A 27,674-nucleotide genomic window follows, 5' to 3' on the forward strand; every position below is an offset into this window, starting at 1 on the left:
CCTTCGTTTAAGATCCTGACTTATCCCAGGGATGACTGACAATTATGTTTGTAGTTATGTGGCAAAATAGTTCATATCTTTTTCAATTATAATTCTAAACCTTTGGACTTCTGAACTATTCAAGATTTTAAAAAAACCCTAATGATTGTAAAATTGAAATGTTCTCTACTGCTCCATTCTTGTATGCGTTGTGATCAATATTTGCCTAAGGGTAATCTTGATTCGTTGAAGAAAACAGTTGCTCCAGCGATACTCGTGCCTTGGCTATGATTCTTGCTCTGAAGTGATTTCGGAAAAGGGCTCATCAGCTTGTCATCCATAGAACGTGAGTGAAAGTGAAGAATACAGACAACGCCCATTCATTAAACAGTTATTACTAGAGGTCTTGTTTAGATCTTAATCTCAATATTGTTTAGCTTCTATTCTTAAATTGTGATAATCAAACCACCTTGTCGAAACTCTGTAGTGTACATTGAATCACCTCTGGAATACTGAAATGTTACTTGACTTTAGAAAATAAAGAAAATGTTGGAATTGACCTGTTTTCCAATAAATCACAGCATTCACCTTCATCATTCATTTTAGCACAGAATAATATGACTGTGGCGAATAGTGAGAGGATGCAAAAGATGATAGGATAGGATAGGCAGGCACAAACAAACACTAAATACAAGAATAGTTGAGAATTTATTTATTTGATCGATTGTGATGCTCAACTTGCATTTGGATCGTGTTTACAGAAATGATTTCGACATGAGAGTTTTGTAATAGTCAAGTAAGACAACGGAGTAGAGGCTCGTTCATGAACTACGGGCACCGACTTTAGATTTTAAGTGATTGATAGTTTGCTGAAGGCTGTGAGCAGAGGAGGCCGTCAGTGGGAATCGAACCCACCAAGCCTGTCTTATCAAGACCAGGCCATCGCCAGGAACAGTTTACCCATCACCCACAACCTGCAGCATACATATCATGGCCAGAAATGGTTAGATAGTTAAATACCTTTACGCAAAGGAGGAAAGAATCAAGATGTCAAATCACGTGAAAATTGGTGATGAAACTATTAACATTCCAATCTATTCCACAATATTTCCAAGCAAAATCCTTGTACAATTTATCTTGAACTAGTAACAGCAGAGGAGGTGACTGCCATCATAGTGCAGTTAAAAACAAAAAATCTATTGGTCTGGACAAAATATCTGCAAACGTCCTACAACAAATAGCAAATGAGGTTGCACACCCACTTGCTCATCTAATTAATCTGTCATTTGTGAAGGATACTTTTCCAACAAAACTTAAAGAAAGCAAACTTATGCCAATTTATAAAAAAGGGGAGAAAACAATGCCTGATAATTATAGACCACTATCGCTGATTGCTTAAGTCTTTGAAACAGCTTTCTACATAAGGCTTCTTACAAAATTCCTCAATAAAAATTGCATAATAGGTAGTGAGCAATTTGGGTTCCTGAAAAGTAAATCTAGTAGCGATGCTGTAAGCCCTGGCCTTATAAACAATAACAAATGCCATAAACAGAAAAGACGAGATAGCAGGCTTGTTCCTGGACATGTCTAGAGCATTTGATTGTGTAGACCACAAGAAACTTATAGTACTGTTAAATCACGATGGTATAAGAGGAATTGCAAGTGCCTGGATATCGTCTTATCTATTCAAGAGAAAAAAAAGTGTCATTCTAAAAGCCTGAATGTGCAAATGGAAGCCATAGCTCAAAAAGTAACAGATTTTCTTAATGAAATCAATTTAGTAAGTAACGTTTCTAAGACAAACTATATGTGCTTCTCAATCAAAAAAGAGGATGATGCCTTGAACATTAGTGTCACTCTAGAAGTAGTTGAAAAAGCACATAATACAAAATTCCTTGGGATCCATGTCTTGTTCTTAGCCACTTAAGTTATAGACTGCTTCTTTGAGGTTCTGCCAGCCAAGGTTCCAAAATGAGATTGTTTAGACTGCAGAAATTAGCTCTGAGAATAGCACTAAAATAGTCCATATGGTGAGTCATGTAGATCAGCCTTCAAGGAGAATGATCTACTGACTCAGCCTGGCCTGTATATTATGCAAGCAATCTAGTACATAGTCGATAAAACTGCTAACCCATTAAACAGTGATGTGCATGATTAAAATACCAGGAATGAGGACAATTACTATCACATAGCAATTAGAGGCAGGTTCGCTAAACTTAATCCTTCCTAAATTGGAACGCTTCTGTTGAAAGGTTTACCAAATGAGATAAAAGAGATAACAGATAGACCAAGAATGTTCAGGAACAAACCAAGTTATTTTGATGTGCGTAATTTTTTGGGGAGACGGTTTAGTTGTTGATTGGGGTAAAATAATTTCTGAAGGAAGTAAATAGTATTGCCTGAGCACCTATGGAGGGGATATTCGATATCTGGATCCATTTTGGAAAAAAAAATTCTTTTAAGTAAAATTTTTATTGAACATTTTTGAAGTTTCACCTAAAAGAATTTTTTTTTGCTACCCCCTTTAAAACCATCTACTAGAAGACCCACTCCTCTAGACAGACATTTCTACTGAGCCATTTCGTTGCTGCTGCTTTGCATCTGCATTCATCATTTCATGATACGTTTTGTTATATCAGTTGTATTGTAAATATTTGTTATTATTACTGTTCCATGGTTTTTGATAAAGTAAAAAATGAAATCAAACATTAGTTTGTGCAGTTTACAGGATACCTGATCATTTCTTGCTTACTATACATTAGCTAGCATTACACACCTCCTGACAGTCCCAAACAGAACTTTAGAAAAGAACTCTTGGAATCCATACATGTTAAAATAGATACATAACAGACATGATAAAGTCATGAGCTGGGAAGTAAGTGATTTGAAAACAATTACATTCTGACTGCATACTGTCTCAAAGATTTGCCTATACTGCCGCGCAGCAACACTTGTCTGCCCGGGGAATGTCACACCGCGCGGTCCAAGTAGTCGCAGACAGGGGAAAACTTCTGAAATCATACAGCGGGGGGCGGCGTTGGCATCCCATACTGTAGTAGTTCGGTGGGTGGGTGCGTGGCATGTGGCAAATGCTTCGGTGAAGAACTGACAAGTGACGAACACGGCTTTTATCTTGAAGGGGCGTCCTGGGGGAAGGCAGCTCTCACGTATCTCCACGTCCAGATTGTTGTACTCGTTGAAGATGGAGCCGATGGAACACGCAGTTCGGTACCGCCGTGAAGACAGTCTCGTAGAAATTGTAGCAGCAATGCCCCTGGAACACGTCAATTGATTGCATCAATTTTACTGATCAACACAACTCGAGCTCTGGATAAGGACCGCGATTGGAGAGAGAAGAAGAAAAGAGGAGGAGGGGCGGGGGGAGGGGAGGGGGCAGGAAATTTGGTAGGACGTCACTTGCAGGGCGTACAAACATTACGCTTTTGCAATTAACGTTAATTCTGTATCTTGTAAACGGCTAGAGATAGAAAAGTTATACATGGGGATGAACCCATCTTAAATTAAATTTTAGATGGAGTCATCCTTATGCATAACTTTTCTATCTCTAGCCGTTTACGATACGGAATCAACGTTAATTGCAAAAGTGTAATGTTGGCACGCCCTTCCAGCCAGTTGTTGCTTGTTGGTCCATTTGACACAGCAATTGATTAAGAAAGAGTGAGAAGTGAGCGTATATAGAGAAGTGAACTGAAGTGAAGTGAGGTGAAGTGAAGTGAACTGAAGTGAGGTGAAGTGAAGTGAACTGAAGTGAGGTGAAGTGAAGTGAAGGGAAAGGGAGTTGACGTCGAGTGATTAGTGAGTGCTTAGTGAGTGACTGGAGTGTCATAATGGGGCTAAGGGCTCGAAGAAACGTGCTTCATCGCAAAAAGGCTGCGCGAGTGAACAAGCCCATCTCCACCCAGGGCTATACGAACAATAGAGGGAGATCTTTTAACAGCCAAAGGCAGCAGGACATAGTGAATGTGTACAACTATTTCCAGGTGGAGGAGCTCAATGGTGGACCATTACACCCAGTGTCAGCATACAGGTATGTTGGCAGTATGTGAGCGAAAGAATGAGTGAGTGAGTGAGTGAATGAATGAATGTGTGTGCGTGTGAAAGGGGAAGGGAAGATGGGATCTTGTGACGGCAATTGTGATGGGAATGCACTGCAGGTGCCATGCAAACGATAATACTAACGTAACTCACTGCAGCGTAAAAATGCCGTATCCGCGCTCGACACCCAATACTCAGAGCTGTTCGAGTGGATGAGGGGTGGGGTCGCCCTGGTAAGTCGGCTCGGTGTAACAGTTGCTCGCCACGCTGCGCCGAGAATTGTTTCGCACCGTCACTACAGAACGTATGTGCTCGTCGTCGATGTCGTAGTGCACGTCGCCGGTGGTGCTCAAGTAGAGCATGGTGCCCAGGACGGCGAAGCGCTAGGAGAGCGCTTTGGGCCGAGCTGCCGGACTTGATGGCGAGCTAGGGCACGTCCGCCTCGACGGCCAGGATGCTGCAACACACAGAACGGGCAAACGTTACTCGACGATCCGGTACGGTCCGGACCACCAGCACTGTAGTTTGGGGTTGAGGCCCATACGACGCTTGGGTCGTAGAGCCACACGGAGTCCCCGACGGCGAAGGACGGGCGCTTGGCGCGCACGTCGCACCGCTCCTTGGAGGCAAGCGGGCCCTTTCCGCGGAGGGCGAGAGGAAACGGGACCAGTTCAAAGGGTACCACTAGGACCTATCAACCCTGAATGGAAAGTTGGCTAACTTAATCAACACCAGAGATATTGACAATTTTCTAAATTTGACAAATTTAGCGGAAAAATGTCGCTTTGTGCATTTTTGATAGTAAAAACTGTTTGCACATTCCTGTCTTGTGTTTCTTCTTTCTAGTCATATTAAAGAGAGTAAAAATGACTAGATACAATTTTGTGTGCTTTGCTTGGTTTGGCCTACACGAGCAAATAAAAGGAGTGAAATGAGACATATTTGGGTCAAATCCAAGGTGGAGTACTTTGGGGATAACAGTTGCGATACTTTTGGAAAAAATTGCTCGTGTACGCCAGACAAAGCAAAGTACTTACAATTGTCTCTAGTCATTTTCACTCTCTTTAATATGACTAGAAAGAAGAAACACAAGACAGGAATGTGCAAACAGTTTTTACTATCATAAATGCAGAAAGCGACATTTTTCCGCTAAATTTGTCAAATTTAGAAAATTGTCAATATCTCTGGTGTTGATTGAGCTAGTCAACTTTCCTTTCAGGGATGATAGGTCCTAGTGGTACCCTTTGAACCCACAAAGTTTGAACCAGAACCAAATAGATTTCGGTCCACTTTGGCCTGGAGTTATTCACATACGTCCTGTAGTGACGGCCCGGGTGCGGCGGGGAGGACCCTTCTTGACGCGGCACAACGCGCAGGACAGGACAGGCACCACAGCTTGACCTCCTGGTAGAGGGCTGGCCAGTAGAAGTGGGCCCGCACCTTGGCGATCGTCTTGTCGTGGTCAAGGTGGCCGCCGGTGCCAGGGGCGTCGTGCAGCGTGCGGAGTACAGCGGGGACGAGCTGGTGGGTGACGCGGTCTCGGTCGTCCACGAAGCGGCGCCACAGCAGGTTGTCGCGGAGCTCCAGCGACTGCCACTGTAACCACAGGGCCTTCGTGGGTACACCGGCGTTACTGACCGACTCTTTGCTGGGCCGAACACTGGGAATCCAGGAATGTGACGTCACGTTCGTTTAAACGTGAATCGTGTCACGCTCGTTTCAATACTGTGTCACATTCGTTTGAAGGCGAATCGGCTGGTTCCGGGCCTGGACGAGGCTGGATTCACATTCAAACGAATGAGACAGAAAATTCAAATGAATGTGACAGAAAATTCAAACGAACGTGACGCCACATTTCCGGATTCCCAGTGAATGCCGTCCTCCACGGCGCGCAGGATGGGGCCGATGTCCGGGTCCGCGACCTGGGCCGCACGGAAGTCCACGGCCGTCGGTGTGTCAGCGTCCACCAGGCGCCTCGGTTATCCAGGTGAAGGGCACGTCCTGCGAGAGCATCGCGTGGATGGCGCGGCGATGCCGGCGAAGTTGGTCACAAACCGGGCTTGCTACTGCGCAAGGCAGACAAACCTGCGGATCTGCGTCTTGTCCCGCGGCGTGGCAATCAGCGAGGCCCAGGGCGAGTGCGACTGCTCCATGACGTCCTGCTCCGTCATCTCTCGGATGCTGTTGTCCGCCGTCTGTTGCTGGTGGAAGCCAAGCCGCCTCGGTGCCTGCTTCATGGGTACCGAATCTACGGTGTCGATGTCGTGCTCGACGAGTGTGCAGTGCCCGATCTCACCGCCCTCGGAGAGAGCGGCGGTGCAGGAGTCCAGCAGGGCCAGCAGGGGTGCGGGGAGTTCCGCAGCCGGGGTAGCGCCGGCGTCCTCAGCCATTATCGCGCGGATGTGGGCCGGGAGTAGTGCCGACACGTGCAGGTTGCCGATGTGGGTACCGCGGCGGAGCGTCAGCGGCCGGTCGGCGTCGCTGCACACGGTCACCACCAGGACACGGCCGCCACCGTCGGCCAAGGGGTTGGGAGGCGCCCGCGGCAGTTGAGGGTAGCCGTCGGCAGCGGGTACTTCAAGCAAGTCTCCACCACTGGCCGACACGTAGACGGTGGCGCTGGAGCGAGGCGGCAGCACCGTGCGGTGGGACGACGCGGCCGTCGCGCAGCAGCAGGCGTTCCCCATCGGCGTCTAGATTGGCCACGTGAGCGACCAAGAAGTCGCCCCCGAGAAGGCACTGCTCGTAAATGGCGCCCTCGAAGCAGGTGACGGCCAGTTCGACGCCCGTGACGACAGCCGTCACACAGCGGTAGAGACGCAGCGGGGGCCGCGGAGCGCGGCGGAAGGGCCCTTCTCGAACGCGCCCTGCACCTGCATGCTGGGGGCAGGCACGGGGGCAACAGGCCATGCCGTACTACCGTAAACTCGGAGCCGGTGTCCAGCAGGAAGTGGCACTTCCGGGCGTCGAGGAGCTCGTCAGCGAACCACGTGACACGGAGGGGCGTTCCGGGGCCGGGCGCCGCAGGGCCGCGTTGAGGTGCTGCGTGGGGGGGGGGCGGTGGAGGCGATGGTAACCGGTGTGGCGCCCGTCGACGCGGCTATTTGTCGTTTTCCGAACGGCGGCCATTGGTGCCGGTTACCAGTGCGGTTGCCCGACCGATGACGGTCGTCCGGGCGCTGCGAGCTGTTGGGGCAATCGCAAAATCGGCAAACATGCTCAGGGAAAATGATGAGGGGTCCACGAGCAGGGCCTGGAGCTCGGCGTCGACGGCGGGGCCGGGAGTGTGGTGTCCATGACGGCGTCCGCGAACGAGGGCGCGGCGGGCAAGAGCGCGGTGGCGTGCTCAGGCCGGTCGTTAACTCCAGGAGGCGATGCTCACGGTGGTCCGGCACATGGTGGAAGTGCGCCAGGAAATCTGAGCTTAGGATTGGCAGGCTGACGTCGGCAATGGCGAAACGCCAGGTGAAATCACGGCGCAGACTCCGACCGCGACTTAGACCGCGACCGCGACTCCTTGAACAGGGCGAGAGCGGCCAGAACACTGGTAAAACCAAAGCGTAACTCTATGCTTGAGTCAAGCACAAAGTTACGCTTGAAGGCGTTACGCTTGAAATGAAGCTTAGACTAGAAATTCACCCATGCACTAAGATAGGCGACATGTTGGCAGAGAGCCTGTTACGCTTGATTTCAAGCGTAAACTGATTACGCTTGAAAGCAGAGGGTAATACTACGCTTTAGTTTTACCAGTGAAGCCACTCCACGGGCCGCGTGGCCGGGTCACCTTGTCGACCTTGTCAACCAGCTCGGCGAGCTTGCCCAAGAGCACACACCTCTGCACGGCCATGGTGTCCTGCGCTTGGACGGGCGAGCGACGAAGCCACAGCTGGGGGAGGAGTAGGTTGGACTGGAAAAGACGTCCCGCGAAGGGCCTTCAGGTGCCATAGAAACTGCGAAGACCGGCGGTCGGCCAGCTCGGCTTCAGTTAGGATCTCCCGGACGCGCTGCTCAGTTGGGTCAGCTGCTCTCCGCGATGTCCTCTCCCAGGTCCTTTATTTCGGCGGCCTGCAGTTGGTCAAGGTGGAGTGAACCTACTCCTTGGTCACGGCCACCCTCCTGGCATTCCTTCCTGCATGACAAAAACAAGCACGTGAGTTGGTAGACAAAGAGACAGGCATCTGGTTCAAGTTCGACTGCAGTCATGCTGCAGGCGTCCGCCGCGCGTTTACTTTTTCCAGCCGCCTACGAACCACGCACTTCACACACTACAAGTAAGACCATCATCATCAGCGCTGTTAGGTCTCAACGGGCCTTTAGCGCGGGGCCATCAAATTATCTCGCCGTTCCTCGGCATGAGGGCACTAGTGAGGGGATTTCACGACGGTCCCTCGGGGACAGCTAAAGCCATTCGAGCAAGTGCAATTATAACCCCCCCCCCCTTCTCTCACCCCCTCTCGCGGGTACCGATTGTTGGTACGAGGGCAACCCGGCGACAACCAGGGCAGACCGCAGACGCACCCGTGACGACTGCCCCCGCTGCTGTGCCGACCGGAGCGTCCGCCGTCACTGAGCCAGTCGTCGCCGTCGGGCCGTCCACCGTCAGGCCGCCCGCCGCCCAGCAGCCCCGTCGTCCAGCGACGCCCCCAGTGCTGCGCCCCCAGACGCCGCCTGCTGCCGTCGCTTTACCTGACCCGCAGGTTCCCGTCGTAGCCATGCAGGACCAGGCTGCACTGGAGGCCGTCGTAATGCAGCGGCTCACGGAGCTGCGTCGCGAGGTCGAGGCCGCCCTGGCCCAAGCACAGGCCGCCGCAGGGGCATGCCGTGCCAACTTGCCGCCCCCCGCCCCGCCGCGCGCCGCGCCACTGGCCGCCCCGGTCCAGCCGGCGCCGAATGCTCCAGCCGTGCAGCCCGCGGCTCGCCACCACGGCGGAGTGGCCGGCCCGTCGCGCGGTCCCGTCCCTCGCCTCCCGCAGTAAGGTAAAAAATCAATTGTGGGTCACGAATCAATTGTGGGTCATTTTTTTCGACGGGTCACCGCAGACACGACGGAGACTGAATCGATTTGAACTTCGCGGCAGACCTTCCTCCAACCTTTCTTTGTCTCCCCAAATAGCGTGTATGTCCGAGCGACGTCTGTAACGGCTCCTATGAGGCTTCAAAGGAAGGCCCTTCCAAAAGTTGTGAAAATGGCGCCCATCCAACGAGACGAAAAATCGTGTGTTTTTCAAATTGCCACCGTGAAGCTATTACGAGGTGAAACGGGACGCCCTTGCTGATTTAGGTTCATAATAGGTCAGGGAACATAAATTTACCATTATACAGTCGAAATTATTCGATGCCATGGTGCGCGGGTGATGGCAAAGTAGCGTTCGCTACCAAGTCAGACCCAGTATTTTAGACGAATTTTACGGTAGTTTTCTGATATTTTATTTGTTTTCTGCGCTTCTGAATGACTGATGTATCACAGTAGAGTCCATTTTTCTGCTCTGTCACATTTAGTACTACGATGCGAAGGTTATGTTAAGCTTAGGCTTCAGCCCTGAATGACAACGCTAGCTCTTACTTCCAGTCTGCCAAAAGGCTTTTTTTGTTGGGGAGGGGGGGGGGCATTGCGGGGCTTACATAGCGCCCGGAAGGTGGCCTTTCTCCAGCTGCTACCTCACCGGCGGCCTTGCAAGTGCTATAGAAGTTTGGTGTCCAGGACGTTCCAGGACGTTTAACTCACATCTGTCTCACAGTGAAATTAGCCTGTTTAAGTAATTTTCCTCGTTGAGTGAAAAACGGGCGTGCTTGGTTTATTGAGAACCAGGGACCTTTCATTAATGAAAATAAGGAAATATCTTGCAAAAGTGGTCAATTTACAAGCAAAAAGACGAAATGACCCACAATTGATATGACCCACAATTGATTCATTGTGCTACAGATTCTGCAGTTTTCAGGATTCCGAAAAATAAATTCAAAAGTGAATTCCTCACGTATTTAAGCAAAGCATATCCAAATTTGATCTTCCTACAACGCTGACCCACAACTGGTTCCAAAAATCAATTGTGGGCCAAAACAGACTATTTTTAAAACAGCCACAGCTTAGTAAATAAGGATGATAGACGGGGCTACTATGATGCAAAACAGTCCAAGGACCATAGTTAAAGGCCGCACATGCACTTTTGTCACCAGGTCAGAACTAGAGGCCTCAATTTGGAATTTTCAAAAATGTGACCCACAATTGATTTTTTACCTTATGAAGGTAGTTGGGACTACGCCGAGCTTCGGGCGCAAGCCACCATTGTGCTAGGAGAGCAGGACGCCACCACGGCGGCCATCGCCCGTGCTTCCTGCCTGAGCGGCGCTGCGCGAACGTTCTTCACGACGCTGCCTGAGGAGCGGCGTCAATCGTTCGCAGAACTGGACGACGCCTTCATGGACGCTTTCGGGCGGCGCCCGTCGTGGCACACGATCGCCGCGTCCGTCCGCTCATGTACACAGGGCCGGACGGAGACCACGCGCTCCTTCCGGCTGCGACTTCAGGCAGCAGCGGGTCGCGCCAATCTGCAAACCCATCTCCTTATCCCATTCTTCGTGCAGGGCCTCCGCGACGTCGCCCTGCGACGCGATGCACTTCGACAGCGCTTCAGCACGCTGGCCGACGCTGAGGAGTGGGTGGAGACCCCCACCGACACAGCGGCCGAGCCTCAAGCTAAGCGCGCGCGCCCCCTACGGAGGCCGAATGACCGATCAATGCGTGATTAAATGTCGCTGTATTTTCCAACCTCTCCGTCACTGCCCAGTAGATCAATTCCCCTTCCCCTCCCCACTTCCCCCCGTGAGGACCGTGCCTTGGTGGCCCACTTCTTTGCGTCCTACGTGATCAGCGCGAGACGGCACACTTGCATTGTGACATTGCCCGGCTGCACACTTTCGATCTCGGCGTACTTTTCCGGCAACAATGAGCTCGCCTATGACGCGTTCCCTCTGGAGGCCCGGCCCGCTTGTCGTAGGAGATGGACTAGCCCATGGAGACCGCGTCCGTGGAGGATAAGCCCACGATGCAGGGAATCTCTCCGGCGGCGCGCAGCGCGCAAAGAGGGCGCGCACGAGCGCTCCGCACGTCGAGAAGGACTGTTTGGCTGCAGCACAGGGACATCGTGGACGAACGAGTTGTTTGCCTCCGGCGGCGCATGTTTCGGCTCCGGCTACGAACATAGGGAAGGAGCGTGTTTAAAATCCTGGTTTTAAAACGATTTTTAATATTAATTAAATGTGACTGGCACAGCACTGCACTGATCGCATGGTCGCCGCGGTGCTTCGCGCATCGCAGGTTGATGGCATCACCGCAGAGGTGCGCGGCAAGCGGCGCAAGCGGCAACGGCAAGCACCCACAATATGCCCGTACGGGTGCGAGAGAGACAGACCGACGAGAGCATTGCTCGGAATCAGTCTGCTGCTGCACTGAGACACACCCCTAAATCAAGGCAAGCCTGGTGGGCAAGCCTTGCAAGGACGCCCTGCCGCCCTGCCAGTGTACCGGAGTCTCCAGGCTGACGTCCCACGGTGGGCTAGAAAAGTGGCGCTGGCGGCCAAAACTCTAGACGCGTTTTGACCTCCAGAGTCGCTAAATGGGTCTCGAACCGAGCGTGTGACCCCACCAATGGATTGCTCTCCGAACGAAGAATCGATATTGGTGGGGTCACACGTTCGGTTCCAGTCGTATTCAGGGACTCTGGAGCTCAAAACGCATCTTGAGTTTTGGCCGCTTGCACCGCTATTCTGGCCCACTGTGCGTCCCAGGGCTGTGGAGTCTCCTGAACGCCCGGAGGCGTGGCCGTCATTTCCATAGGGATACGCCGCCGCCGCGCAGAGTGGATCTCGGCCCCGACGAGAGCCCCGCCATGGCAGCGAGAGCCTCTGAGAGGTTCGCAACTCGGCGGTCGGCCGTGCGTTGTGGCCTTGCCTATGTCAGTGTCGCAGGCGCTCCAGCCAGGCGCCCAGGGTAGGCAACGCGCCGCGACCGCGAGCGTTGCGGGCTTGCCTACGCCAGTGTCGCAGGCGCTCTAGAGGCCGCAGGGCTCTAGTGTAGCGTTTCTGTGCAGTGGTGCCGTTTAGGGTATACGCGGTCATACGCCGTATGACCTATAAATGAAATCAAGGGTATCGTATAACCTATAATTTTTTGGAGGTCATACGCAGGTATACGCGTATAACCTCGCTGAAATGGCGATATTTGCCCGGCGGACCAGCCGAAAAGTGCCATTGTCGGGGTTTCCCAGGGTGCGGGGCCAGCTGGGGCGACGCAGGGCGACGCGGGAAACTCCCGGGCGGCCCGGCATTATTGTGCTGATGCTCTGGCAGCATGTGAAAGAGGAGAGTTCAAAGGAACGAAACTGTCAGACAGGCCACAGCAATCTTGTGTTGATAGGTCAGCTTTTATTGACCGCCTCTCAGAATGTATGACAGCCAGGCTTTCCGAAAGTGGGGTAGACCCAACGCCTGAAGACGTTCCAATCTCTCTTTGAGAAACTGTAAACCTTGCAGATTTCACCTAGTGTGTTGTTTTATCGATCGAAAAAGGGATACGCGGATATAGGTGAAATCTGCAAGGTTTACAGTTTCTCAAAGAGAGATTGGAACGTCTTCAGGCGTTGGGTCTACCCCACTTTCGGAAAGCCTGGCTGTCATACATTCTGAGAGGCGGTCAATAAAAGCTGACCTATCAACACAAGATTGCTGTGGCCTGTCTGACAGTTTCGTTCCTTTGAACTCTCCTCTTTCACATGCTGCCAGAGCATCAGCACAATAATGCGGGGCTGTTCATTCGACCTACCTCACAGTTGACATACCAATATATTTATTAATAAAAATATAAATATAAATATTTGAATAAAAATATGGGACTATAAATAATAGTGTTATAAATATTAACAAAAAAGGTTGACCTACCCCACAGTTGACCTACCCTATATTTTTATTATAATTTTTTTTGAAGTATCGTCTACTGTCACTGGGACACTGTCACGCTTCACCTGCCGCGACGTCATCGCGCTTCCCCCTGCCGCGACACTGTCGCGCTTCCCCTGCCGCGAGGCCGTCGCGCTTCCCCTGCTGCGAGGCCGTCGCGCTTCCCCTGCCGCGACACTGTCGCGCTTCTCCTGCCGCGACACTGTCGCGCTTCCCCTGCTGCGAGGCCGTCGCGCTTCATTTGCCGCGACACTGTCGCGCTTCCCCTGCCGCGACACTGTCGCGCTGCCTTTGCCGCGACACTGTCGCACTTCCCCTGCCGCGACACTGTCGCGCTTCCCCTGCCGCGACACTGTCGCGCTTTCCCTGCCGCGAGGCCGTCGCGCTTCCCTTGCCGCGAGGCCGTCGCGCTTCCCTTGCCGCGGACGCTGGCACAGCCTCACTGTTTGACGCTGGCACAGCCTCGCTGTTTGACGCTGGCGCAGCCTCGCTGTTTGACGCTGGCACAGCCTCGCTGTTTGACGCTGGCACAGCCTCGCTGTTTGACGCTGGCACAGCCTCGCTGTTTGACGCTGGCACGGCCTCGCTGTTTGACGCTGGCACGGCCTCGCTGTTTGACGCTGGCACAGCCTCGCTGTTCGAAGCTGGCACAGCCTCGCTGTGTGAGGCTGGCACAGCCTCGCTGTTCGAAGCTGGCACAGCCTCGCTGTTTGACGCTGGCACAGCCTCGCTGCACTGAAAAAACTGTTTCAGTAGATTCTACTGAACGCGTTCAGTAGACCCCTCAGCAGTATGTTGTATGGAGCGCGCAATACAAGCTACTGTTTGAGTGGCAGTAGATTCTACTGAACAGTTCAGTGCGCGCCGTACAGTAAATGCTACTTCAGTCCGGTGGATGCTACTGCACCTTAGTCGTCGGGCCCCCCACCCTACACCTCCTCACCCCCGCCGGAGCCCTCGGCTCCACCCGCGCGCTACCCCCTCCCTCGCTCCTTTGGAGACGCACTGGCGCGCTTTTGTCCGGGCCGCACCGACACAGACGTGCTTGTGTACCATCTCCGGATGCACTGCCTCCAACGCGCAGGCATGACTGAGTGGTACAGTCATGGCTCTGTGATCGGGCGGCCCGGGTTCAACTCCGAGTCGTGGCCGTCGCAGTTCGTCGCAGCGAGCCAAGTCGAAAGCTAGGATTGACGAGTGTGGAAGGGGAAGGGGATTGGGGGTGGGGTGAGGCTGGGTGCGCCCCCTCCCCCGACTCCTTTTGGCCAGCAGTCCCATTTACTGTACGCGACCAGTAGCATCCACAACAATTTTGTAGTAGCGTCTACGGAATTGCCGTTCCGTAAAATCTACTTGAATTCCCAGCTAACGATATTCTACTGTACGGTTCAGTAAGAAAAAATGTTATGTCTGTTGGATATACTGAAATTTTTTTTCAGTGTGTTTGACGCTGGCACAGCCTCGCTGTTTGACGCTGGCACAGCCTCGCTGTTTGACGCTGGCACAGCCTCGCTGTGTGAGGCTGGCACAGCCTCGCTGTTTGACGCTGGCACAGCCTCGCTGTTTGACGCTGGCACAGCCTCGCTGTTTGACGCTGGCACAGCCTCGCTGTGTGAGGCTGGCAGAGCCTCGCTGTGTGAGGCTGGCACAGCCTCGCTGTGTGAGGCTGGCACAGCCTCGCTGTGTGAGGCTGGCACAGCCTCGCAGTGTGAGGCTGGCACAGCCTCGCTGTGTTAGGCTGGCACAGCCTCGCAGTGTGAGGCTGGCACAGCCTCGCTGTGTTAGGCTGGCACAGCCTCGCTGTTTGACGCTGGCACAGCCTCGCTGTGTGAGGCTGGCACAGCCTCGCTGTTTTACGCTGGCACAGCCTCGCTGAGTGAGGCTGGCACAACCTCGCTGTGTGAGGCTGGCACAGCCTCGCAGTGTGAGGCTGGCACAGCCTTGCAGTGTGAGGTTGGCACAGCCTCGCTGTTTGACGCTGGCACAGCCTCGCTGTTTGACGCTGGCACAGCCTCGCTGTTTGACGCAGGCACAGCCTTGCAGTGTGAGGCTGGCACAGCCTCGCTATTTGACGCTGGCACAGCCTCGCTGTTTGACGCTGGCACAGCCTCGCTGTTTGACGCTGGCACAGCCTCGCTGTGTGAGGCAGGCACAGCCTCGCTGTTTGACGCCGGCACAGCCTCGCTGTGTGAGGCTGGCACAGCCTCGCTGTTTGACGCCGGCACAGCCTCGCTGTTTGACGCTGGCACAGCCTCGCTGTTTGACGCTGGCAGAGCCTCGCTGTGTGAGGCTGGCACAGCCTCGCTGTTTAACGCTGGCACAGCCTCGCTGTGTGAGGCTGGCACAGCCTCGCTGTTTGACGCTGGCACAGCCTCGCTGTTTGACGCCGGCACAGCCTCGCTGTGTGAGGCTGGCACAGCCTCGCTGTTTGACGCTGGCACAGCCTCGCTGTTTGACGCTGGCACAGCCTCGCTGTGTGAGGCTGGCACAGCCTCGCTATTTGACGCTGGCACAGCCTCGCTGTTTGACGCTGGCACAGCCTCGCTGTTTGACGCTGGCACAGCCTCGCTGTGTGAGGCAGGCACAGCCTCGCTGTTTGACGCCGGCACAGCCTCGCTGTGTGAGGCTGGCACAGCCTCGCTGTTTGACGCCGGCACAGCCTCGCTGTTTGACGCTGGCACAGCCTCGCTGTTTGACGCTGGCAGAGCCTCGCTGTGTGAGGCTGGCACAGCCTCGCTGTTTAACGCTGGCACAGCCTCGCTGTGTGAGGCTGGCACAGGCTCGCAGTTTGACGCTGGCACAGCCTCGCTGTTTGACGCTGGCACAGCCTCGCTGTGTGAGGCTGGCACAGCCTCGCTGTTTGACGCTGGCACAGCCTCGCTGTTTGACGCTGGCACAGCCTCGCTGTTTGAGGCTGGCACAGCCTCGCTGTTTGACGCTGGCACAGCCTCGCTGTTTGACGCTGGCACAGCCTCGCTGTTTGACGCTGGCACAGCCTCGCTGTTTGACGCTGGCACAGCCTCGCTGTTTGACGCTGGCACAGCCTCGCTGTGTTGGGCTGGCACAGCCTCGCAGTGTGAGGCTGGCACAGCCTCGCTGTTTGACGCTGGCACAGCCTCGCTGTTTGACGCTGGCACAGCCTCGCTGTTTGACGCTGGCACAGCCTCGCTGTTTGACGCTGGCACAGCCTCGCTGTTTGACGCTGGCACAGCCTCGCTGTTTGACGCTGGCACAGCCTCGCTGTTTGACGCTGGCACAGCCTCGCTGTTTGACGCTGGCACAGGCTCGCTGTGTGAGGCTGGCACAGCCTCGCTGTTTGACGCTGGCACAGCCTCGCTGTTTGACGCTGGCACAGCCTCGCTGTTTGACGCTGGCACAGCCTCGCTGTTTGACGCTGGCACGGCCTCGCTGTTTGACGCTGGCACAGCCTCGCTGTTTGACGCTGGCACAGCCTCGCTGTTTGGCAGCGCGGCCCCCCCCCCACTTTCAGACACTAAAGTGCCATTTTGAGCTCAAAATAGAGGGAAAAATATAGCAAAGTCGCAAATTCTTTGATTTTTGGCTTCTTGCTCGCTTCGCTCGCAGGTTTTCTTAGTTTTCCTCCATTATTTTGCCGTTTGGCTCGCTTCGCCCACCAATAAAGCGTGTGATTAAGCTCTAAAAATGGCAAAAGTTGTGTTGAAGTCTAGTATTGTGTGAATTTTCGCTTTAAGCTCGCTTCGTTTGCTGGATTTGGAACACTATTAGAGAAGTCTAAACCGTATTGGGTGTTGCCCCTTAACGGTAGGCAACCCAACCATTTTTCATAAAAATTTCGCCCCCCCCCCACCAGAAAGTACTTCCGGGGGCCCTGGCCGCGAGGCCGTCGCGCTTCCCCTGCCGCGACACTGTCGCGCTTCCCCTGCCGCGACACTGTCGCGCTTCCTTTGCCGCGACATTGTCGCGCTTCCCCTGCTGCGAGGCCGTCGCGCTTCCCCTGCCGCGACACTGTCGCGCTTCCCCTGCCGCGACACTGTCGTGCTTCCCCTGCCGCGACACTGGCGCGCTTCCCCTGCCGCGACACTGTCGCGCTTCCTTTGCCGCGACACTGTCGCGCTTCCCCTGCCGCGACACTGTCGCGCTTCCCCTGCCGCGACACTGTCGCGCTTCCTTTGTCGCGACACTGTCGCGCTTCCCCTGCCGCGACACTGTCGCGCTTCCCCTGCCGCGACACTGTCGCGCTTCCCTTGCCGCGAGGCCGTCGCGCTTCCCCTGCTGCGATGCCGTCGCGCTTCCCCTGCCGCGACACTTTCGCGCTTCCCCTGCCGCGACACTGTCGCGCTTCCCCTGCCGCGAGGCCGTCGCGCTTCGTCGGTCAAGTCAAAAATATAGGGTAGGTCAACTGTGGGGTGGGTCAACTTTTTTTGGTAATATTTATATTACTCCTATTTATATTCCCATATTTATATTCTAATATTTATATTAATATTTTTATTAATTAATATATAGGTAGGTCAACTTTGGGGTGGGTCAAGCTACATAGACTCCAATAATGCCGGGCCGCCCGGGAGTTTCCCGCGTCGCCCTGCGTCGCCCCAGCTGGCCCCGCACCCTGGGAAACCCCGACAATGGCACTTTTCGGCTGGTCCGCCGGGCAAATATCGCCATTTCAGCGAGGTTATACGCGTATACCTGCGTATGACCTCCAAAAAATTATAGGTTATACGATACCCTTGATTTCATTTATAGGTCATACGGCGTATGACCGCGTATACCCTAAACGGCACCACTGCACAGAAACGCTACACTAGAGCCCTGCGGCCTCTAGAGCGCCTGCGACACTGGCGTAGGCAAGCCCGCAACGCTCGCGGTCGCGGCGCGTTGCCTACCCTGGGCGCCTGGCTGGAGCGCCTGCGACACTGACATAGGCAAGGCCACAACGCACGGCCGACCGCCGAGTTGCGAACCTCTCAGAGGCTCTCGCTGCCATGGCGGGGCTCTCGTCGGGGCCGAGATCCACTCTGCGCGGCGGCGGCGTATCCCTATGGAAATGACGGCCACGCCTCCGGGCGTTCAGGAGACTCCACAGCCCTGGGACGCACAGTGGGCCAGAATAGCGGTGCAAGCGGCCAAAACTCAAGACGCGTTTTGAGCTCCAGAGTCCCTGAATACGACTGGAACCGAACGTGTGACCCCACCAATATCGATTCTTCGTTCGGAGAGCAATCCATTGGTGGGGTCACACGCTCGGTTCGAGACCCATTTAGCGACTCTGGAGGTCAAAACGCGTCTAGAGTTTTGGCCGCCAGCGCCACTTTTCTAGCCCACCGTGGGACGTCAGCCTGGAGACTCCGGTACACTGGCAGGGCGGCAGGGCGTCCTTGCAAGGCTTGCCCACCAGGCTTGCCTTGATTTAGGGGTGTGTCTCAGTGCAGCAGCAGACTGATTCCGAGCAATGCTCTCGTCGGTCTGTCTCTCTCGCACCCGTACGGGCATATTGTGGGTGCTTGCCGTTGCCGCTTGCGCCGCTTGCCGCGCACCTCTGCGGTGATGCCATCAACCTGCGATGCGCGAAGCACCGCGGCGACCATGCGATCAGTGCAGTGCTGTGCCAGTCACATTTAATTAATATTAAAAATCGTTTTAAAACCAGGATTTTAAACACGCTCCTTCCCTATGTTCGTAGCCGGAGCCGAAACATAACGCGGTGCCCCCTCCAAATATTTCAAAGGGCGTGAATTTTTCAGTCACGCCGATTTTTGGCGTGACTTTTCTGTCATGCCGTTTAATGGCGTGACACTTAATTCACGCCCCTGCAGCGGCACGAAGTCACGCCGATAGATTTTCAGTGCAGGCAGACTCGAGGTGAGGCTGGAAACAGTTCGGCTCACCATTACGCTGCGTCCGGCTGACCCGTCCGTCGGCGCTTCCTCGCTTTCGCCTCGTCGCGGCGCTCCTCGTGGGGGTCCGGCTGCCTCAGGATGGCGACGGAGGCAGCTGCCCAGGCGTCCCGGTCCATCGCGGCGTCCCTCCAGTTGTGGACGCCGAGAGTTGCGATGTCGTTGACGACGGCGTCCATGCGGCGATCCCTCGTGCGGCCACGGGGCCTCCTCCGCGGAGACGACGCGCGCTGGGCAGCCCGGGTAGCCAGCGGCGCGGAGCCACGCTCCACGTGCATGGCGAGGGGGTAACCACTCGCGTAATACCCTGTACACAAAAACCGTGTATTACGCGTAATACACGTGATCGTAATAACATTTTTGGGTCAAATGTGCCAAATTTGGGCATTTTAGGGCCGTAATACACGTGTAATACACCCGTAATACAGCGTAATACCGAGTAGTCTGTACACGATTTCTTGAAGTGTTTACCCCCTCGGTGCATGGCGTACTGGGCGCGCCGGTAGCGATGGAAGTTGAGGATGGGTGGCACCTCGGTGATGTCGCGGACCTCCTTGTTGGTACGCCACACCTTCTTGCCGATCCGCCGCTTGTAGACCGACTTGGCGACCCTTCGAAGCACGTTGTTTTCGGTCCCCGCGACTTGCCGCGGGCAGCGCGCCGGCCAGGACGCAGTACACACGGCAAGGAGACACCCGACACCTGGCCGGCCGCCACCGCCCAAGCGGCTCAAGCGGCCAAAGCCCGCACTGTTGCCTACCGCCGTTCGAAAGAGTCGGTTCGTGGCGCTGCCCCCTCGCACTTATGTGAGTGCGACAGAGACAGCGACACAACGACTCGGTGGAGCGCCTGTGAAGTGCAGGGTAGGCCAGCCCGCCAAACGCGAGGCCGTTCGGGGTTGCCTACCCTCTGTCTCGCAGGCGGTCTGACACACGTCACGCTTCACTCCACCCTCACGCCTGCAGCGTACTGAGGGAAGTCCACCAAGCATTTAGAACGGAAGGATAGGGCTGCTAGGAGACGCGTAGGCAACGCGCTTGGAGAGAACTCCTTCGTTGGACTGTTGTTCAACCAGAGTACAGCTCGAAACCCGCCCGCACGCGTGCCCACGGCGACGTTGATCCGAGCCGCTGTGGACTGATTCCGAGAGTCGTTTTCGTCGCGCTGTCTCTCTCGCACTTATGGGGCGTCCCGTATAGGTGGGAGAGAGACAGAGCGACGAAAACGACTCTCGGAATCAGACTGCTGGCGCTTTCCATTCGCATCACACTCGTCATCGGACTCGCCGGACACCGCGCATTACGGTGTAAGTAGCGAGGGCAGCCCATAAATCAGGCGCCGTTACGCGCCACTTGCGCGACTCGACCGGCGAAACGTTGTGGCTCACCTTAGATCGCCCCCACTGTGGGAAAAATCACAGTAAATCCTGTAGTGATTAGTACAGCTATCACTGTAGCTCAGAGTACAGGATTTACTGTACTTTTTTAACAGGATCTACTGTACGTTGTACGGGATTTACTGTACCACAGGAGTGGAGTACGGAATATCCTGTACCAGGTACAGTAGATACTGTAGCCAGGCACGGTAAATCCTGTGTTCTGAACTACAGTAAATCCCGGCAAAAAATTAACGGGATTCACTGTGGTTTTTTCGCACAGTGCCGCGGTGTCGCGGGAAGGAACACACCGCCGCCGCTGCAACTTCATGTCGCTCACAGTGCCTTTTCCGCCTGCTCTCTCTGCAGCGAACGCACGCTGGGAAACGGAGACAGGAAACGGTTTTCGTTTTAGTTTCTTTGCGACCGGGACGATCGAGTCCGCAAACTTCTCGCGAGATGGTAAATTAGGACTGCGGCGGGGTGGTTTGTTTTCCCTATTTTTCCTGTTTTTCCTATTTCCGAACAGACGGCACTTATCTCCGTGTACTTTTCTCACCGACGCGGCAGTCTCGTCGCCTGGCCGCCGAGTGCTGTCATCGCTCTGTCTCTCTCGCTCTCACGCGGCGCCCCGTCAGCCCCATCAGGGCGCGACGAAGACAGAGCGACGCCCCCCTGGTCTGGTCGGATTGAGCCTGCGGACTACGTCACGCGCAAGAGACCATCCTTACGCAAGGCACGGCAGGCAGGGTTGTCACATAGGAAGGGAAAAAAATACTCGCACATTGAACACACTGTGAGAAAAAAGTACGGAAAAAGTACGGAACATGTCTGGTCAATAATTTGCCTGGACCGTCCGTACTTCCAAACTACGGAACGTTCCGTACCTATTTTCCGTACCTATTTACATGGGTTTATATGGAGCTAGTACGGAACGTTCCGTACTTTTCTCCGTACCTCCGTACTATATTTTTCTGTACCATTTCCGTACAAAAGTACGGAATTTTTTACAGTGCAGTTATGAAAGGGTCGCCAACCTCAGCCTGCCAACTCCTCGAGGGCAGGGCCAAAGTATTTCCTAGTGGGCAGGCAGAGCTTGGCAACCCTTTTGGCACTGATGCATCGTAGGAATTTTCGCCCTGGCGACACTGTGCCAGGTCGCCAGCCAATGGGCGTGGAGTCTCGCCGCCCCATTCCAGCCTTGGCGGCTCACGTGATGCAGGATGCAGGTCAGGCGGTTCCCATTCACGCCGCGCCGCTAGTCTAGTGGGGTCTTTCAGACTCATTCTTACTTGGGCCCTTGGGAGCCACTGGAGATAAAAGGGGGGGGGGGCGTGGCGGGCCGGAGACAGATCAATTTACCCAGTGGTGTGCCGGCCCCTCCGCGCGGGGGCGGCTGGACTCGCCGCCTCATCGATGGCGCGCGGCCGGCCTTGTGTCGACGTGGCGGGGCGGGACGGGGCGGGGCAAAGAGTCCGGTGGAGGGTAAGCCTCACTTCCTGCTCCCGCGCTGCACGACGTGCGGCCCGCCGTTATGAGCAACGGCAAACAGCTCGCGAATCTGAACACACTAAATATTTTTGTACAAATTTTGTACGAGACATCACAGTTTTTTGTGCACACGAACTTTTCGTACAAATTTGTACAAAATTTTGTACAATTTTGTACAAAACTGGCGAAAAATGTGCAGTTTTTCGTACGAAAATTGTACGAAAATTTCGTGTGCACAAAAAACTGTGATGTCTCGTACAAAATTGTACATAACATTTAGTGTGTGGTGTTTGGCGTTCAGCACCCACGTCTCGCTCGGAAGGTGACCTGGGCCGACACTGGCGCGTGGTCCGTGTTGTAGTTGTACCGCGCGATGGACTTGATGTGCCGCACGGCGTGCCGTCCGGGACGGGGGCATATGAGGGGGAATTTTCCCCGCGCGCATGGCACTCACTGTTCACACTGAGAAAACCTTACAAACTATTCTGGGCCTTACAAAGAAAAGTAGTTTGTATAACAAAGTATTTTGAGCATACATAAGCTTACAAAGAAAATACTTTGTAATTTACGAACTATTTCTTCGTATAACAAAGTATTTTAGTTTGTTATATGTATGCTCAAAATACTTCGTAAGGTTTTAAGAGTGCAGAAATGTAATGTTCGACCTTCTTTGTTACAGTTTACGTACGACAGAGGCTCTTCGAATTTCACATGCGTCGCTGCAAAAATACATCAGACTGTCCAACCAGCAAGTCAGTTTTGAGACGCCAGGGAAGTCGAGGCCAAGGAGGAGTCTCATTACAGAGCCCGACGATGAGGCAAAAAATCAGATCATGGAAGTGATCTACGACTTCAAGAGATCCAGTGAGTATGACAAGTTTCCGATGCATATTAAATATGATATTTATAACTGAATCTTTAATTCATGTTCTAATGTTTGCAGAGAAACATTTGACCCTCCGAGTTTTGAAGGAACACTTGAGGTAAATGGGGATGCAATAAGTACTGAGAATCCAAACGCTCTACTCTGCAAACTCTACAGTGTGCCTACTCCAGCGGTTCCCAACCTGGGGTGGGGTGGGGTGGGGCGGGGTGGGGTGGGGTGGGGTGGGGTGGGGCGGGGTGGGTGGGGGCGGGGTGGGTGGGGTGGGGTGGGGCGGGGCCGTTCCAAAGGGTGCAAGACGGCGGTTAACCAATGTTTTCCGAAACACAAGGCGGTTGCATGTCCTGGTGCAACCCCATAGGATGGCTTGGGCAGCCCAGACATGGGCACGGTACTCTGAAATTGGTACCGCGGTACTTTACCGGTACTATCGATAAGCACGGTACCGCGGTACTTAACCGGTACTATGGAAATTTTCAGTACCGCGGTACTTTACCGGTACTTTCAAAAGTACCGACGGTACTTGACGCGGTACTTTAAAAAAAATAATTAGAAAATCGAAGATAAATTTCAGATCAAGTAAAAGTGCCGGAACGGCAACAGAAGTGTCCGCCACGCGAACGCCAACATTGCCATTTATTGGTCTCCAGTTCTTTCTGAGCGGCGACGAAGGGCATGTTTATTGCGCGTCATTCATAGCGCACCCCGGCGGCCGCCGGCAGGGCCGGTGACCTGCACAGGCCTGCTACCTGATTCCGAGGGTCTGTTTTGTCTCCCTGTCTCTCTCGCGCTCACGGGGCGTCACATGGGGGGTGCGAGAGAGACAGGGCAACGAGGAGACCCTTTCGGAATCCGCACGTGGTGGCCATCGGCTCCCCGCACCACTCCTCCCCTCCCCCCTTCTCTGCACCGGCCCTTTCCGGGACCCCGAGGAGGACTGCGGGAACTCAAAGAAACAATAAAGACAGACGGACAAACAAGTATGCAGGCGAGATAGGACAAGGCGACGGCCACGGCTAATCCATTTTTCTCGCTCTTTTCTCTACTCTCCAAAGGGAAAAGGACCGACTCGGTACTGTGCGTTACTTTACTCGGGAATCGGTACCGCGGTACTTTACCGGTCCTTTTCGCGACATTGGTACCGCGGTACCGGTACTTTACCCAAAAAAGTACCGCGGTACCAGTACCGCGGTACTTTACTTTACTTTACCGCCCATGCCTGGGGCAGCCATCCTCGTCTAACCCATTTTAGCCGCCTTGAGTGCGAGAGAGATGCAAGATGTGCTCGCTCGTCGAGCGTCGAGCGCCGCCATAGGCAACCAATCTCACAGTGCAGCCAGCTCTCCTAGGATTTCTTGAAATCGTATTTTTTTTTACAGGACTGTGACGCACAGGAGAACGGGAGATGTTCTGTTCAAAGGAGGTACCGAGTCCTTGCGCCGCCTACTCTATAAACTTGGTTTCAATTATGTGCTCGACAATGGCACATACTATATACGAGAGAACCCCAGGATACAACTACTTAGGACGCAATACCTACTAAGATTTCATGCAAACTATATATCACCGGACAAACTTGATGAGAAATACCAGGATGAGACCTGGGTATATATGGGCGGCACCGGGCAGCGGGTGCGCGGCTGGATCAATAAAGATGTTCGGAGTTTTAGCCGCCGCACCACCAGCCTGGGAGACCGCTCCACTATAAGTCATGTGGGAGGCCGGAAGGGCTGGGTCGAAGGGGCCCTGATGTTTCTTGCGCCTCACAAGGACAGCAAGGTAGGATTTTCGAACTAAGTTAAAGGGGGTTGCAACCCTGGAGGGCTCCAAAACCATTATTTAACAACCCTTGTTTTGTAGTTATTTTACTCCCAAAATATTTTTTCTAATGAATTATAGCAATAAGGGCGATAGTACTTAAAAAAACCTTAAAAGTAACTACACACTAATTTTTTTTTGGTACATATTTTGTACGAGACATCACAGTTTTTAGTGCACACGAACTTTTGGTAAAAATTTGTACAGAATTTTGTACGTTTTTGTACAAAATTGGCAGAAAATTTGCCGTTTTTGTACGAAAATTGTACGAAAATTTCGTATGCAAAAAAAGCTGAATGTCTCGTACAAAATTGCACATAACATTTAGTGAGCACAAAACAAGGGCTGGAAAGTAATGGTTTTGGCACTGTAAATACAAAGGCAATACTTTTAGTACCTTTTTTGGCGATACAATTGAGTATCGCCAGAAAACGTCCTTACGGAAAAGTATTGCCTTCAGAACGGCAAAACACAAAAGTATTACCAAAATTTGGCGATACTTCTGTGTGTCGCTGTTCTGAAAGCAATACTTTTCCGTAAGGCCATTTATTGGCGATACTCAATTGTATCGCCAAAGTACTCAAGTCTCGCCTTTGCATTTGCAGTGGGAGCACTCCAGGGATGCGAATCCCTTAAATCGTAAAATGCCTTCGTTAACTGATTTGCGTAACTTTGATTCTTACTGTTAATTTAGGAGGACTATCATAAGTCTATGAACAGAGACGAGTTCCTCAGACACTTCCGGGAAGATATATTACCAAATATGACTGAGCCGTCTCTCCTCATCATGGATAACGCGTCATATCACCGCATGCAGGTAAAAAACTGAAATGTTTGACACACACTGTGTTCTCTCTCTTCTCTCTCTCTCTCTACCACACACACACACACACACACACACACCACACACACAGAGTCATGGTCACTCACACACACACAGCAACATACACCTCGCCGGTCGTACGCGCTACCAGTGCGTAAGTATGATGCGATATCTCACTGAACCGCACACTGTGAGAAAAAGGTACGGAAAAAGTACGGAACATGTCTGGTCAATAATTTGCCTGAACCGTCCGTTCCGTTCCGTACTTTTTTTCCGTACCCATTTACATGGGTTCATATGGAGCAGGTACGGAACGTTCCGTACCTCCGTACTACATTTTTCTGTACCACTTCCGTACAAAAGTACGGAATTTTTTACAGTGCACCATACGTGCTATATTCATAGCGTTTGGAATTTCAGAGTAAATCTGGATATTTAATTTAGTTCCAACATTTATTACAGGAAGAGAAACAGCCAACGTCCGGCTGGAACAAAGATCAACTACAAGATTGGCTAAGAACTCAAGGAGTGCATTTTGCAGAAGGCATGACCAATGCCAAGTTGTATGACCTCTGCAAAATGCACAAAACAGCTCCCCGTTACATGCTGAGGGCTCTAATGGATGGCACAGGACATCGTTTGTTGTTTCTACCACCCTACCATTCCATATGGAACCCTATCGAGCTGGTGTGGAAGGTTGTCAAAAATGAGTATGAGAAGCGGATAATGGCAGTAACTCTACCTAGTGATAGGGCAGGTAGGCATGCGCGTCATTGTTCCTCCGCAGTCAACTTGTAGTCAAACATGCAATAAATCCACTGAGAAGCAGAGAATGTGACGTCACGTTCGTTCAGACGTGAATCGTGTCACGTTCGTTTGAATACTGTGTCACATTCGTTTGAACGCGATTCGGCTGGTCCCGAGCCTAGACGAGGCTGGATTCACGTTCAAACGTATGTGACATGTGACACAATATTCAAACCAACGTGACACGATTCACGTTTAAACGAACGTGACGTCACATTCCCGGATTCCCAGTGTCAACTCTGCTTTAATTCTTACTATGACTTTGACCCTCCAGGCCGAGCGGCGATCGCTGAGAAAGCGTGGCGGGAGGCCTGCGATTCCATTACGCCGGAGGTGTGGGGGAACTGCTGCCGCCACACCGACGACTTGGTTCTGGCGGCCTACGAGGAGCTGGTACGCTCCGGGGCCGGCCCGATGCAATTTCAGGACGACGCCGGGGAGGAGGGATCAGAGGACGAGGATGATCCAGAAGAGGTAACTGTTGACATACTCATTCCTACGCATTCCTGCACACAAAATCTGTGTGTGTTATACTGTGCACTCTTAAACGCCTCCGAAGCATTTGCTTCAAAACTACAAAGAAACTGAAGGCATTGTAGAATTGCTTCGTATTATGAAGAAATGCTTCGTATTACGAGGGATTTTGCTTCATAACACGAAGCATTTCCACGTAGTTTTTACAATGCCTTCATTTTCTTCGTAGTATTACGAAGCGATTCTTTGTAGAGTTTTTACCGTGTTATGCTTGGCTATCTAGAGACTGAAGGCACTCGCCTGGCGTGGCCTGCCATAGCGCCCGACTTTATAACTTAGGCTGGTTACGAACAGCACTTCACCGCCCTGTCTCTCTTGTTGTTGTGCGGGACGCCCCACAAGTGCGAGAGAGACAGAATGCGGCCAAACACACTCGGTAGCAGACTGATTATTCACACAGCGTTTGCGGTGTCCCTCTCGCACCTTACGGAGCCATGCAGCGCCCAAGAAGGGCGAGAGAGACAGAGCGACGGTAGGGATGAATCCGATTTGAACCTAGTGAACCGACCCGGGGCAAGAAAGGGATTGAATCGCGCTGAGGCAGTCAGCAGACTGATTCCGAGAGTGGTTTTCGTCGCTGTCTTTGTCACACGCATAACGAACTTCCCATATGAGTGCGAGAGAAGCAGAGCAACGGAAACGACTCTCTGAATTAGTCTACTATGCTGGGGACGCCTGCATGCGTAGAGACTCCAACCCGCGGGGCCGCCAGCGATCGAGGGAATGCACATACAGTACTGCACACTAAATCCTTTTTTCTACGAGTCATCACAGTTTTTTTGAGCACACGAAATTTTCCTACATATTTCTATGCGATTTTGCACAAAGATGGGTAAATAGGTGCAGTTTTTGCGACAAAATTTGTACGAAAAGTTCGTGTGCACAAAAAACTGTGATGTCTCGTACAAAATTGTATATACCATTTAGTGTGTGGAAACGGTGGCGACGCGCATCGACGATGCCAACTCGAAATCTCGATGTCGAGCCGCTGAATGCGGCGACCGAGATTCCAATCTTTTAACAAGAGTCGTAAATTTGGGACTTTTGAGTCTTTCGAGTGAAACGTGGCCTAGGAAG

At 53.0% G+C, this 27,674-nt stretch overlaps 2 protein-coding genes across 2 annotated transcripts; one reads left to right on the forward strand and one right to left on the reverse strand.

Moving 5' to 3' along the window:
* Positions 1-1,034: 1,034 nt before the first annotated feature.
* LOC117641123 lies at positions 1,035-19,031 on the reverse strand. Its single transcript, XM_034378236.1, has 6 exons — positions 18,858-19,031; positions 7,869-8,164; positions 6,121-7,221; positions 5,350-5,631; positions 4,180-4,492; positions 1,035-3,253 (listed from the first exon to the last, which is right to left on the reverse strand). The coding sequence occupies exons 3-5, from the start codon at positions 6,720-6,722 to the stop codon at positions 4,462-4,464; spliced, it is 915 nt and encodes a 304-aa protein (XP_034234127.1). The 5' UTR covers positions 6,723-7,221; positions 7,869-8,164; positions 18,858-19,031; the 3' UTR covers positions 1,035-3,253; positions 4,180-4,461.
* Positions 19,032-22,565: 3,534 nt separating this feature from the next.
* On the forward strand, positions 22,566-25,262 carry LOC117641233. Its single transcript, XM_034378388.1, has 4 exons — positions 22,566-22,596; positions 22,676-22,715; positions 23,995-24,394; positions 25,128-25,262. Exons 1-4 carry the CDS (start codon positions 22,566-22,568, stop codon positions 25,260-25,262), a joined length of 606 nt encoding a protein of 201 aa, XP_034234279.1.
* Positions 25,263-27,674: the final 2,412 nt, after the last annotated feature.

The sequence above is a fragment of the Thrips palmi genome, unplaced genomic scaffold (assembly GCF_012932325.1).
Source record: "Thrips palmi isolate BJ-2018 unplaced genomic scaffold, TpBJ-2018v1 HiC_scaffold_15, whole genome shotgun sequence".
Taxonomy (NCBI): Eukaryota; Metazoa; Arthropoda; class Insecta; order Thysanoptera; family Thripidae; genus Thrips; species Thrips palmi.